The sequence below is a fragment of the Nymphaea colorata genome, chromosome 4 (genome assembly GCF_008831285.2).
Source record: "Nymphaea colorata isolate Beijing-Zhang1983 chromosome 4, ASM883128v2, whole genome shotgun sequence".
In the NCBI taxonomy this organism is placed as follows: domain Eukaryota; kingdom Viridiplantae; phylum Streptophyta; class Magnoliopsida; order Nymphaeales; family Nymphaeaceae; genus Nymphaea; species Nymphaea colorata.
The window spans coordinates 11,683,009-11,696,516 of NC_045141.1; the positions used below are offsets into that span (position 1 = coordinate 11,683,009).

The following is a 13,508-nucleotide window of genomic DNA, read 5'->3' on the forward strand; positions in this document are numbered from 1 at the left end:
TATTTTAGAATATATCTTTCATGCTCCACTACTTATCTTAGGTCTATGCAAGTATTGACAAACATTCTTCACTGCAAATGAAAAAACTAGCCCAGTCATAGTGATACATTGTAGTTTTCCCACTATGCTTCAATATACAGTGGAATCATGAATGCCTAATCTGGATTGAACAATCAAACCAAAAAAAGCAACTATTGTCTAATGGTCCTTGTGACAACCATATTTGTTACTTCGAGGTTCAATATATATTTTTGTTGTAAGAGAACTTAGCCTTCTTTGTGGTGCCCGGTTTTAATGCTTAGAAGGTAATGAAGCTTTCCTATGTCTTAAATAGCAAACATAGGGAGAGACCTAGAAATAAGTTTCAAAATATTTTCAGTTAAATTTCCTATAAGATTGACATCAACAACATAAACCAAAACACGTAATGATTTGCCTTTTCTGAACAAAAAAGAGAGAAGTGTGTTTAAAACAAAAGAGTTGAGCCATGCAAAAAGCTCTTGTTGCCTGTTCTAGGCTATATAAAGCTTTTTACTACATACAAATTTGATGTGGAAATTGTAAGCTATCAAACCCAAGGGGCTGCTTACTCGACCTTTTATGCCAACTACTCAAGAAGAAGAAAAAAAATTTACACATCTATTTAATGTATTGTTCATTTTTTGTTCAAACCTGTCGAAAGCATTCGCAACTTCAAATTGCTGAAGCTTCTGAAGGTCATGTCAGAGCAAAGCCCTCTTGTGAAGAGGGTTTTGCTCATGACGTGACGTGACGCTGGGGACTTTGCTAATTTCCATCACGACTAAAAGGAAGGAGTGAGGCTGACTTCATCCAAGTCAGCGAAACTCGGAATGTATCACAAAATGACTAAACGCTTTTGTGTAGTCCACCCCTTCCCTTTTATTGTATCAGTTGGCAACTAAACATGTTTTCTGGCATTCTAAAGTTTCATATGTTCTTTCTTTCGTTTTACACACTCATTTACATCCTACAACATGCTTGGCATTTTGTGCGAAAATGAACGCCCATGTCTAGTTTCAATTAAAATCATGTCATTCTAACACTATGGTTTCTTTACGTCCTTTATTTTGAAGAGCTTCCATGTAATTTGTGGGTCAGATTCTTGAGCAAGAGTGATGGCTAAGGCTTTTGAACAAAGAATGTTTACTATAAAAACAGAGTGGAGAATCATACAACTTAGGATTAGCCTTGATCGTTCCAGCTTATGATGCCTGACCATGCATATGATGAGATTTGATTGGGTTTCTCATATGGACATTCAATAGGACAAGATTCCATCCCAGCATAGTTCTTATTTGAGATAAAATGGTGTTGGAACTTGGTTAAATCCTTCCTTGATGAATGATGCCTTTACTACTCAAACTTATTTATACTCGGTTGAGCCATGAAATGGAACTTTGATTCACAAAAAATTAACATGGGGAATAGAACAGAAAAAATGCTGTTATCTGACTGGAAATCCATTTTATTGTTCAAGGAAGGACAGCACAAACATCTAAAAATTTTCAAAAATTGTACTTTGCTACTTCTTTGAAGGGTTTTACTACAGGAGAAAAGAAAGCAAAAACTTTGGTAGGCTCTCTATTGATGGGGTACATTGCAACAATGAGATGCCAGAAGCTGCATCACAAGTGCAATTCCATTTAATGGTCAAAACTGCGACATGTACAACAGAAAAGAGCACTATAAACACATTGAATCCTTGTCAGAAGGTGCGGCCTTGGCTCGTCACTTAGAAAAGGTAAAAGCTAAAAAATAAGGACAAAGAACACATTCTACATTTCAAGGATTGAGTCATATTAGCAGTGTACACTTGACACGGTGAAAACAGAATATTGCCTGGAGTGTTCCATATAGTGGTTACCCTGGACCATTACAAGGAGAAAAAACATGAGAACAACTCTGCATACAAGGACAAGGACATGCCAAACGTGGAAGCATTAGCTAAACATTAACAACTTCATTCTGCTCGTGTAGCGACAAAGTTTGCTCGAACTGGAATTCAACTAGCTGGGGGGCTTCTGTAATACGCCAAGACAGTGTTTGGAAAGAACATCTGCCTGAAACCTTCAGCTTTTATGATAGGAAATATGATGCCGCTTGCTCCCTGCACAACATTTTCTCAAGTAGTCAGACTTCAGATAACCCCTCCAGCAAAATAATTTGTCTACAAAAGAGTCGCAGAACAAATCAAGAAGTACATATGGACTCTACTAGCATAAGGGCCAGGCTTCATGAAGCCGCCAACGGTGGCTGTTCCGCTGCATGTACACATGATTATCTTTACTTCTCTTCAAGGAATATAAACTTTAGGTACACATTCTACTGAAGACATCGCCATCAAACGTATTGAGGAATTAACATGGTAGTAGAATAAACAATTGAATCAGTCGTATGATTCTTCCCCACAGAAAAGAAAACACACACACACACACACACACACAAAGTACATTACAACGAATACAGAAGACCTGCCTGTATAAGAAAGAGGGTCAGAATAACCAAAAAAGTAATGTACAGATCGAGTTAACCTAAAGATAAGCCTGACTAGCTTGAGACCAGTAGCTGATAATTATCTCCACAATTTTTCCTGCAAGGAAGTTGGCGAGTATTAACTTGATGGGATTCAAACATGAGTCCCTTCAGTTATCTTCTCTTGGTTATGATCACATGATCAAACCAACCAGCTCCATCCAGAAGGTATTCAGGTTTCTCCAGATGGCCCTCAACCACTCACTAAATGCCCAATGCATCTGGACATATTATTTATTTCTTTCCTTGCACAGAAAGCAATATGTTTAATTAATGAAGCAACAGCATCCTCAGGGAGCACAAGACTGCTGACCGCAATAATTATGTAAACTCAACTGTCCTCATTCCAGGAAAACAAAACTAGGAAATACAACATTGGCTGAAAATGAATGTACAAAGAGGCAAAAATTGATGACAATAAACAGCTTCCCTAGGTTGTAGGCAAGACAAACTAGTAATTTCTGGAGAACAACTGACGGGAAATAGGACTGAGTAGCACTAGAACCAGAACTAAAGCTTGACTTCCATCCAGGCACTTGAATATAGTTGATTTTAGGTCCCTCAGAATAAGCTGATCAAGTGAAGCTAGTATGGCCTCTCTGATAGAAGGCTTGCTTATGCATACCTAAATGACCAAGTTAACTATAGCAGGTTAAAAGAAATCAATGAAGGCCAGGAAGACAACCAATCTAATGCATTTTCAAGCACAAAAGTGCTTGAGCAGAAGATGAATACCATGCAATGAATAAAAATGCAATCTAATAGAGAAGATTAAATGAGTTCATTACGGAACATCTAAGATCATAATAAAAAACCAGAAACAATAACTGTATCTTTATTCTTATTCAGAAGACTGCAGATGAAAATCATTTGCTTACTAATATGAGTCGAGCTCCAATCCACAGCCGTCTGGGAGATGGAAATGGCGTTAAAAGACGCCCAACACCATAGATAGCAACAGCAAAAAAGTGAAGAACGAGGCTTAAAGGACGTGGATTTAAGCCAGATAACAGGGCAACTGGTCCTGATGAGCAGGCTCCTCCAAGGCTCAAATAGTCAAAACAGGCTTGACGCATTTCTTTCATTGCTAAATCAGGCGATGCACAGAACACTTTATAGAGTGCATCTGCTAAAGTGTTTATTGTTGATGCAACTGGCTGCGAGATAGAAGAATAAAAAAATAAGAGTTGAGGTAAAAGAGGTTATATGATTGAAGTAGTCAAAGCCAGTAGTAGCACCACTGAGACAGCAACAAATTACAAGCAAGCACACTCAGAATGAAGGGGATAGGGGATGTCCGTCCATAGCTATTGCTGAAGTAAGTTAAATAAGCAGACAACAACAGAGTACACTAGACCAAATATTTCAATTTGCTTTAATTTCTCATTTATAGATCAACATCTTATTCTGTTGAACTGCTTACTTTTCGTAAGGTGTAAAAGGACTCCAGGTACTTGCAAAGTGATGGAGAATCACCCAGATCACGGAGAGGCTTTAGAAGATTTGAGATAAGAACAACATCAGATAGTGCAACGGTCATTCCCCCACCAGTTAAAGGATGACGCATGTTAAAAGCATCTCCCATAAGAAGAGCCCCCGGTGTAGGAGAAGGACATGCCGGCATACTCCTGTTAGGCATTGTTTTAATTTTCCCTTTATCAATGGCAGAGAGGAAAGCATCACGCAACTGGTTTGGTATCTGAAGAAGCACACAAAAAACTAGAAGTTAGCCCAAATAACAATTAATACGTTTTACAATAAAAAAATTACTATTAGATGACACGGACATTAATATGAAGAATTCAACTTCAGAGATTGTAAAATAGTGAAAGAACTAGTCCTGTCTTCTGCAGTATTTGTTGTAAAAGCTAGTACAAACTACAAATCAATAAACTGGAGTAGATAAATGGAAAGATACAAGGTAACCCTTATACCTGAGGTGCCACGAAGGTTCTCAAATATTTTGCCATTTCTCCATTAGCTATGGAGGGTACCTTCTGACCAGGTACGTCAACCAAGCATCGAACCTCATTTCCACTGATGGGATAGAATAGAATGGGGGAAGGATCTGCTAAAACAACATGTCCATGATTTGGGTATGGAAGCTCGCAGTTCTCCAGAACAAGACCAACAAAACAAGAAGGTGCATCCACCTATTGAATTAAAAATTTAGTTACATTGGAATAGAATCAAAGGATAACAACTAAAATGTGGGGAGTATATAATGTTTGATAGATAGCCTTCAATGGTATGACAGTCAGAAATACTAAAAACATTCTGAAGCTCTCAGTGACTTTATCATGGGAAGATAAAAGAACAATAAAATTATGATAATGTACAAAAGGTCAAGTGTTTTTAACATATCACAATATCAAAACAAAATTTTCACATTTTCTATAGTATTCCATTCTTAGTATTCGATTTTTTACTTTTTATTTATGTTCTATGATTTTTACAAGATTTTACTTAAGAAAAGTTCATTTTCTGGATGTGAAATCTCCCCTGCTCAGAAGAACTTAAGAACAAGATTGAAAGTATGCAAACACAATTATAGTCGAAGAAATGCCACGAAGCATGCAGCACTCACAGCAACGGAGTAATACAGATGCCATAAAAAATTCAATTACCTTAGGATAGCAAAGCGAACGCCTTAAGTTTGAAAAGCAGCCATCACACACAACTGTAAGTGGTGCATATGCCTCGACTTCATCACCATTCATGGATTTATATTTGACACCTTTTATTATTCCACAATCTTCAATAAGTGCGGTCACACTTCCTTGTTCCAACCGGACGCTAGAAAAAAAATGGAAGGATGTCATAGACAAAAACAAATGATAACATAAGAAATATCTAAAATATATCCTTATAGGCTAGAAAGATTAGTGGCTCAGGAAAACTGGTAGCAGGAGTACAGAAACAAAACTCACTTTATATTGTAGACACTTCATTTATAATGTTTACTACCAGATTTACTAACACAGGACCACACAAACACAGGAAAAAAATGTGACAAAAACAGGCCTTCAATTTCTTGTAACGGTTTTCCTTTATAACATAGTTTGCTTGTGCTTTTATGAGCTTAGATTGTAAATGTGCATGCAGAAGAAATTAAAAATATTGAAACCATTGACTAACTGAGAACTTTCCAATGAAATGTTCAACCAAAGACTCATAACAAAATACAACCATAAAAAATGATACGAATGAAAATTGATTTAACACATTAGGCTTCCCCAAAGCAAGTTCAAGTGGAAGAAATGGGAGCCTTAGTCCTTGGATAAGAAGGCTTAACTATGGCACTAAAATAATGAATTTAGGATATGTTTACAAGGATGTTTCTAGGATGAAGCTCGATTCAAGCAAGAGAATTTTCAAGTTTTATTTCTCACAATACCATGATATTTATTTATTATGCATTTGCCAAGTGAATTAGAACTAAGGACCTCCATGCGTCTCTATGAAAATCTTATATAAAGAGAAAATTTCTGCTGTCAACCTTGATAACTACCATTCAAATAAACAGGAAGACATTCTGAATAAAGTGCTCTCTTGGACAAACATGAAGTCAGTGGAAAAGAAAAGGTTTCCTAGGAATTTGTACTCAAAGAACCCAAATATCCTCCTTCCTGAGTGATAATTTAATGAGCCGCTAGCAGTAAGACTTGAACTATGGTAAGTTATGCCTACATGTTTGTATCCTTCTGCATGTCAGTCAGCTTCTTACTGGTGCAGTTCATAGTTTGTACTTTGTATATATAAGGTAAATTCCAATTAATTAACTATCAATCATGTTTGGTGAATGAACAACTTGCAGTTCCCAAGGAAAAACCACGACTGACTCTATGCAAGAACAGGTAACATGACATGTTATCACATCTGCAAATTAATACAACTTGTGACCACCTGAATGATTCTCAGTCCACTGCTTGGGTTAACTTTCAACCTGGAAACTTTTAGGGTCTTAGCATAAACAAGAACAAGAAGTCATTTATCGGTTCATGTGCACCCACTCATAATCTAGCAAGACAAGAACATAAAGGCACGTGCAACATGGAAGGGGGAAAAAACAAGCAAATTGCAAAGCATGAGCTACTTATGGATAGAATAGTGTACTTAGGAAGGGAGGAAGCTTTCTCTCGCATCCGTTGAATGAAGCGCCCATTGTGAAAGCTTCTTCCTGACACACTTGAATCATACTTTTCCAAAGGATACGATACTTTAGTATCCTTTCCATCTTTGAAAAGTGCATATCCAAATACCTGTTGAGCATCTATTTGTTCCACACAATCTGCAAAACATAACACAAAAAGGCAAAAAAAAGAAGCCATGATGAATAATTTTAACCAAGAGAATCATAATAATGCAGCTCAAATGAAACAGTTAATAACACAACCGATGTGTTGTATGTTTACAAAGATGAACAGGTTCAATTTATGCTAAAAATATCAGGCCAGACCATCAAGACCAAGCTCAACCAATTTCAGGTAGCCGCCAGGCTGCAGAAGTTCCCCAACAATTCTGTCTGGCTCCGTTAGATCTCTTTCGATCAAATGTACACGTCGACCATCCTGCCATAGGCAACACAAATCTAAACATGACTAGTGATTCAGTAACGTTTCAGACAAATCATTCAGAACCATATGTTACAAGCAACTACCGACAAGGAAGACCAAATTGATTCATTAGCAACATGCAAAGAACTTGATATTAATATAAGAGGAAATTTTAACAAAAGCACCTTTACTTGAGAATGATTTATACTTCTTTTAAGTGCTAGAAATGCAATGATTAACTGCAAAAGAAAAGAAGGAGCAGTCCTACTCATTAGGAACGTGTGTCAGCTGCTTGGCACCTGGTATTTTTATATAAGGGATCTTTTTGTATCATTATATATAACAAGTCCCTCCACAAACTCCTTAATTGGGACTGATTTCAAAACAAATAGTATTTCATTCCGTGCTGGAAATGCAACAAGCATAGGAAAATCACTTAACATGATCTCCTAATGACAGAAGATTGGAAGTTAATAACTTTATTAGTTCTAATTTCTGCCTCAACACGTTTCACCAAACGTTCAAAGCGATTCAACATGTTTCGCCAAACTTTCAAAGTGACCATCGTTGATCAACCCCCACGGCCCAAGCTCCAAGAAAAACTGTCAGCATCAATATCTTTTTCTTTAAGCAGGAAACCAACACTCTGCAAGGCCAATTTATGAGACAGAGAAGGCATATTTCTGGAGCATTCGTGCTAAGTATCAATATCCCAAAGCATGGTGTGAAACTTCTGCACCTCCTGCCCATCTGTTTATTGGTTTTTTCTCAATTCTTCTCTCCTCTCTTAAAACCTTCCTGTAAAATGGCGATATCATGTTATGTCTTAGATATTCTATCTGTGGTGTCCCTATCCTTCAAAAGTTCATCATTTTCCATGACTCTTTTCATTTTTCCAAACAGCAATCTCTCGCTAACTTATTATCGCTCCAACCAAGCTGCTCCTCATGATCTCACACCCATCTTCAAGGTCGACCAAAGCACGTTGGCCAGACTCTCAATGCATATTCCTGCACGGGCTAACCTGCCCACTAAATCATTCGCTGAGCATGAAGATCCCAAGGGCGTTTGAACATAGCCACACGATAATACCAGTTTTGTCAATGTTCGGTGTGAAACTCGCGCAATGGGTAAGTCGAAGGCCATCCCATTAGAAGATGAAGGCAGACGTAAATAACCACCTCTTCACTAATGGCCACCTTCGCCTCCAACGAGATCAAATCATATTTACCACACTCGGGCTTATCGTAAAAAGCTGTAAAATCAAAGAATCATGCATAAACCGCAGAGGGACAGAGATCGTTTCCAACTACGATGAAGGAGGAGGAATCCCCGAAGGAAATCCACCACCGAACCAGGTAGCTTTTAAGGAAAAACAATTTCATCGAAGCACGCAATTGACCAAAACGCAAATCCTTTGGGTGCGGGCTTCCATTTTCATTAATGGCTCTCGACAACTCGTGACAGCTCCCACACGAAAATGACCGGCTGAAGTAACCCCACGTCACAAGAAAAGGGACACGGGATATCCCATCTCGTATTGCGAACGAAAGGTGTCGCATAACCAGACACGACGCGGACGTAAGCTCAAGCGCTTTCCTTGCAACGCAGAAACCACTGCTCCTCGACCCTAAGGAAGCCGCCATGAGATTGCAGACAGAGGACAGGACAACCCCGAAGAACCGTCGTCCTTGTTGGGAGCGAAAGAAGGAGAAAAGAAAGCACACATGCAAGAGGAGAGAAAACTGCAGGATGACTCACCTTGCCGAGGGCGTAGGCGAGGGCGGAGCCGGCGACTCCGGCGCCGACGATGATGACGTCCGGGCGGCCTTCCGCTCCTTCCCTCTGCCCTCCAAGATGCCGACTCCCCACATTCTCGTCTCCCTCCTTCCCCCTCTTCCTCTGCGCTTCGGTTCTCCTCCACCCCCTCGACAGGAATGCGAACGTCGCCAGCGACGCCAACCACAGCCAAAGCACGTACCCCACGTACATTTTTCCTCCTCTCCCTCTCTCTCCCTCTCTCTCTTCTTCTTCTTCTTCTTCTCCTCGGAAGAGAAGAAAGGAGGAGGAGGACCAGCTCCCTGCAGACGGAAACGGAAAGGACAACCAAGCCCACCGAGAGAGAGAACGAAATAAAGAACGAGACACGGAGGGAGAGATCCGGTCCTCGACTACTCGTGCAACAAAGGAAACAGAAGACCCAACAAGGAAGGCGGAGACAGGTCAGAATGCAAAAGCCAGAGAAGGGAGGAGGATGAAAGAGGTGACGACGAGGTCGATGAAGAAGACGGAGTCCCTCTTCTCTTCTCTGGCTCGTTTTCTCTCTCCTCTTTATAGCCGTCGAGTCCCCCATGGCTTCCTGGGGTTTCGGGTGTGTGGAGACGGGGTGGCGTCGCTTCCATTGTGATCGACGGTGAAGGCGATAGGCAACTGGCAGTTTAAGAGGCTGCGCGAATGCCGCGTGGAATTTTTTGGATTTTTTGGACCAGAGTGGGCTCCGCTGGTGCGGGAAACCTCTCATTCACGTGATGCATGGCTGTTTGCGGTGAAATCTTTTGGGGCTATTGTCCTCTCCCCTCCCACCTGCTGCAATGCAATGCAATGCAACCCCAGATTTTGCATCCTCTACCTTTCCCCTCGCTCTCCGATTGCGTCACTTAAAGTACGTATTAACTGCCTTCATCAGTCGCTAAAAGTTCGGCCATAAGTTTATAGTTTATTTGTGGCATTCTTACTTGTTTGATACACATTACTTTATTCCACGAAAGTTTAGTCATCAATTCGATTTCTATCTTAATATTACTATTAAGCGCAAATGACGCGTACCTAACATTTTAATGAAAAAGTGTATTGTGTTTTATTTAAATCTGAAAACAACTCCAAACACTGACAGGAGGAAGGAAAATTGAGTTGCTTTCGTTTCTTGGGGTTGTTTCCTTCCCCACCTTTTCCCCTCCCTCCAACTCTTGCTCACTTGTTACTTACTTAATAGAAATCCTAAATGAAATCTTATAAAAGTTTTGGACACAATTAAATAATACGTTAACGTTTGATTTTTCTTACTTACTAATACACTTGAAGTATGATTAAATGGTGGGAGAACGGTCACCAGTTTTATTCATAAATGTTACTTTTTCAGGCTAAATGAAAGTATACCACCTCCACTTTAGGAAGGGGTGGAGCCAAGGATGGCCCGCCCTGGCTTCACTTCAAAATTTTTTTTTAATTTATATGTAAATTTTAAGAAATTTCACTTGTTTTATACAACAATTTTGAAAAATGATATTTTGAAACGTGTCAAGATTTAAAAACTTTAAATTGACCAAAAAATTCTATCTCCCCCCCATGACTTTAAGCCTTTGATACAATCCTTAACGTTGAAAATATGAAGAGCTTTGGCTTCTAGTGCCATTGGCATTAAAACCGAAACAAATTTGTTTAGAAATATTTTTATGTGAAATAAGATGTCCAATAGTTTTTGTTTTCAGTGAACCGGAGGTTACCTTATTTAATAACCCTTCCATTTCTTTTACTTTTAGGGTATTGAACTCTATAAAGACCTGCATACTGTATGCATACTGTATACTGTATACCTTTCAACTTAAGTGTTTGTGCTTTGTTAATTAAAACATCGAAAAAAGAATACAATTTTATTAAAAAAATGCAAAGATATGCAATGGCACGTCATGAGCCAACGGATATCTTACATAAATTCACTTTTATGAAGTTCGATTTGCAACTCAAATTTTTTTATTTAATTATATATGTTTGAATATTTTTAACACTTTCATAAGACCTATTTCTATATGCCTCACCATATATATGGGATGGCATCTACCTTACCCTCCTGCAAGATACCACCCCTTATGCAAAAAGCACGTATATAATCTCCTCTGCTTTCCTCCACTCATTCATTGGTCGTCGTAGATTTATGAAATCTAAGTCCAAACGATACTGCGAATGTCAAAATATACACATATAAAGGCTGAGCTTCAATCATAAGTCTCTTTCAAGAAGGATGCCGTAAGACATGGAGCCAAGGGTAGGAAAGCAAGGCTGAAGCTGGGCCCCCCTCAATTTTTTAAAATTTATATCTAAATTTAAAAAAATATTTATTTTATATGAAAATTTTAAAAAATTATATCTTAACGTTCCTGTCAAGATTTTGAAACTATAATTCGACCCTTCTCATAAAAAATTCCTGATTTCAATCCTACTTGCAACCAGGTTGAATCTCGACTAAAGTTCTCTAATCTCATACTCTTCACAATTTTCATTTGACCACCAATCTAATATTCTTTCTTTATGAAGCTCAATATATTTTTTTTACCACTAATCCAATATTCTTTCTTTCTAAGTTCAATATATTTCTTTTTGACCACCAATATAAAGTTCTTTTTTTTTAAAGTCTAATATCGTTCATAAAGATCAACCCATGGAGACCTAAGCGGTTAACATTTTTTTTTATTATTATTATTGAGGCGAGTGATTTGCATTCGCCATATATACTGTCCGGCCTGAACAAATCTTTTTGTCATGGGACATGATTCCTGAACATAGTTTAATAGAATAAAAACTTGAAGGGACACACATACACACACTAGCTATCTATTTAGATGTCTCACAGTTGAAAGCTTTCTGGCCTTTCATACACACACACATTATATATGATGTGATTGTGATTGAACAATTGGTTAGGATATTTTTTACTGTTGCAAGTTGCCTGTTATGATGAACTCGGTCCAATCACAACCACCTTATGTATTGCCTCATATAGGTGAATGATGTGATTGAACATACTATCCAATGCAATACATCAAACAATTTTTTGTGAGAAGTTGGAAGATTTCTCCAGCCAAACTATAAAAAAATCCACAAATTATAATCTATTATATATATATATATATATATATATATATATATATATATGTTCTTGTATAAGAGAATACTTTTGATCAATGCCATTGCATTATATGCAACAAAATCACCTTATTAGAATATTAATCATCAGAGTTATTTTTCCAATGATGTTTAGACTGGATTAACCACCATAAGGATTTTAAATGTTGGTCAATCATTAATCCCAAGTTCTAACTTGGGCCAGTTGAGGTGATTGATAACGAAGTTGGATAACGTGCTTTCTTTTTTTTAGGAGGGTGATCATTCTCGATGCCCGTGAAAACTCAGTTTGAGCACAAAATCTTGGATTTATTTAAGATATTGTTATTATTACAATTTAAACTAATTCTTTCTTAATATTTTTTGATTTTTTATTTTTGCTCAGTTTTTCACATTGCTGCTTTGTAAATTTAAAAGACATTTTTGAGGTACTAAAAACAGGTCATGCATCTTAAAAAGTTATTTAACAGATAGAACACTTTGTGAACATATAATGAATCTGTCATAAAGGTTGGCACAGATTGTTGAATACCTAATTCTAATGTTCTATGAATTTATCTCAAAGACGAGCAAATTTATAAAACATTCACAAAATGGTTCACTACCAAACAACCTCTATAAGATTGGTTGGGCGGGGACTTTGGCTCTCTCAATAGCTTGGATTTGTTGTTCGATTCAATTGCTAAATCATTAAGCAAAATCAATTTTGAGAATATTGATCGAGCGCACTAGCAAACAAGCTATTTAATTTTTCTTTCGTTTCCTTTAATCTTAATTTAGATAATCTAACAAGCCTTTTTATTTTTTCTTTCATTTCTTTTCATCTTAATTTAGCTAACCAAACACGTGATTGATTACTTTTTCCCTCTCTTTCATTCACTTTCCATCTATCCAAACAAGACATTGAAGTTTTGTTTCTTCTCTTAAGTTTCTAAACTAAAGCCCAAAAAATGATCTGGAGACAATTGAAGGCGCATTTGATGGACCAAAGAAATCATAGAAGGTGCTGATTTGATATAGCAACATGTTTCAGAGATCGGTTTCCATCGTTGTCACATATATAGTGTACGGGTATTATACGGAGAGGTATTTCTTCGTCCAGGTTGCTAACATGGCAGCTGTATTCTCATTTTCTCACTTTATAATTAGAGTGTCATTTTCGTAATTTTCTATGGTAAACCATTTGGCTCCTACTCAAGGGGAATCTGGCGTTTAACCAACAACTGTATTTTAGATATTGTTAGTTCATACAAATAACTTGCGTCGTGCGTTATGTTAGTGTGATACCGTTTTGATTAGTTATAAAAAACTGGCATATATATATATTGTATTTCGACCCTTTTTAATACTTTGAAACTATAATTTGGCCTTTACAACAAAAAATTCCTAACTCTGCCCTTAAATTTGACTTCTTTTGCCTACTACCCATATAGTTAATGTATACAACGGCTACCAACACGGTTAGTTGTCCAATTAATGTATGAGCTACCAGTGTTACTA

At 37.7% G+C, this 13,508-nt stretch overlaps 1 protein-coding gene across 2 annotated transcripts; it reads right to left on the reverse strand.

The window, feature by feature from the left end:
• Positions 1–1,777: 1,777 nt before the first annotated feature.
• On the reverse strand, positions 1,778–9,477 carry LOC116252420 (squalene monooxygenase SE1-like). 2 transcript variants are annotated; one of them, XM_031626666.1, is made up of 9 exons: positions 9,091–9,477; positions 8,871–8,954; positions 7,013–7,124; positions 6,670–6,844; positions 5,181–5,349; positions 4,488–4,706; positions 3,977–4,252; positions 3,432–3,710; positions 1,778–2,128 (listed from the first exon to the last, which is right to left on the reverse strand). In XM_031626666.1, exons 1-9 carry the CDS (start codon positions 9,460–9,462, stop codon positions 2,024–2,026), a joined length of 1,791 nt encoding a protein of 596 aa, XP_031482526.1. In that variant the 5' UTR covers positions 9,463–9,477; the 3' UTR covers positions 1,778–2,023. The 2 variants fall into 2 exon arrangements, with proteins under 2 accessions (XP_031482526.1, XP_031482525.1); XM_031626665.2 differs by having other exon boundaries at positions 8,871–9,438.
• Positions 9,478–13,508: the final 4,031 nt, after the last annotated feature.

Coding starts and splice junctions, on each gene's coding strand:
- LOC116252420 (XM_031626666.1), bottom strand. CDS start 9,462: ATGGGGGACTCGACGGCTATAAAGAGGAGAGAGAAAACGAGCCAGAGA. Junction 7,125..8,870: donor TCGCCTACGCCCTCGGCAAG/GTGAGTCATCCT, acceptor TGCCTATGGCAG/GATGGTCGACGTGTACATTT. Junction 2,129..3,431: donor TTGGAGCTCGACTCATATTA/GTAAGCAAATGA, acceptor AATGTTGTGCAG/GGAGCAAGCGGCATCATATT.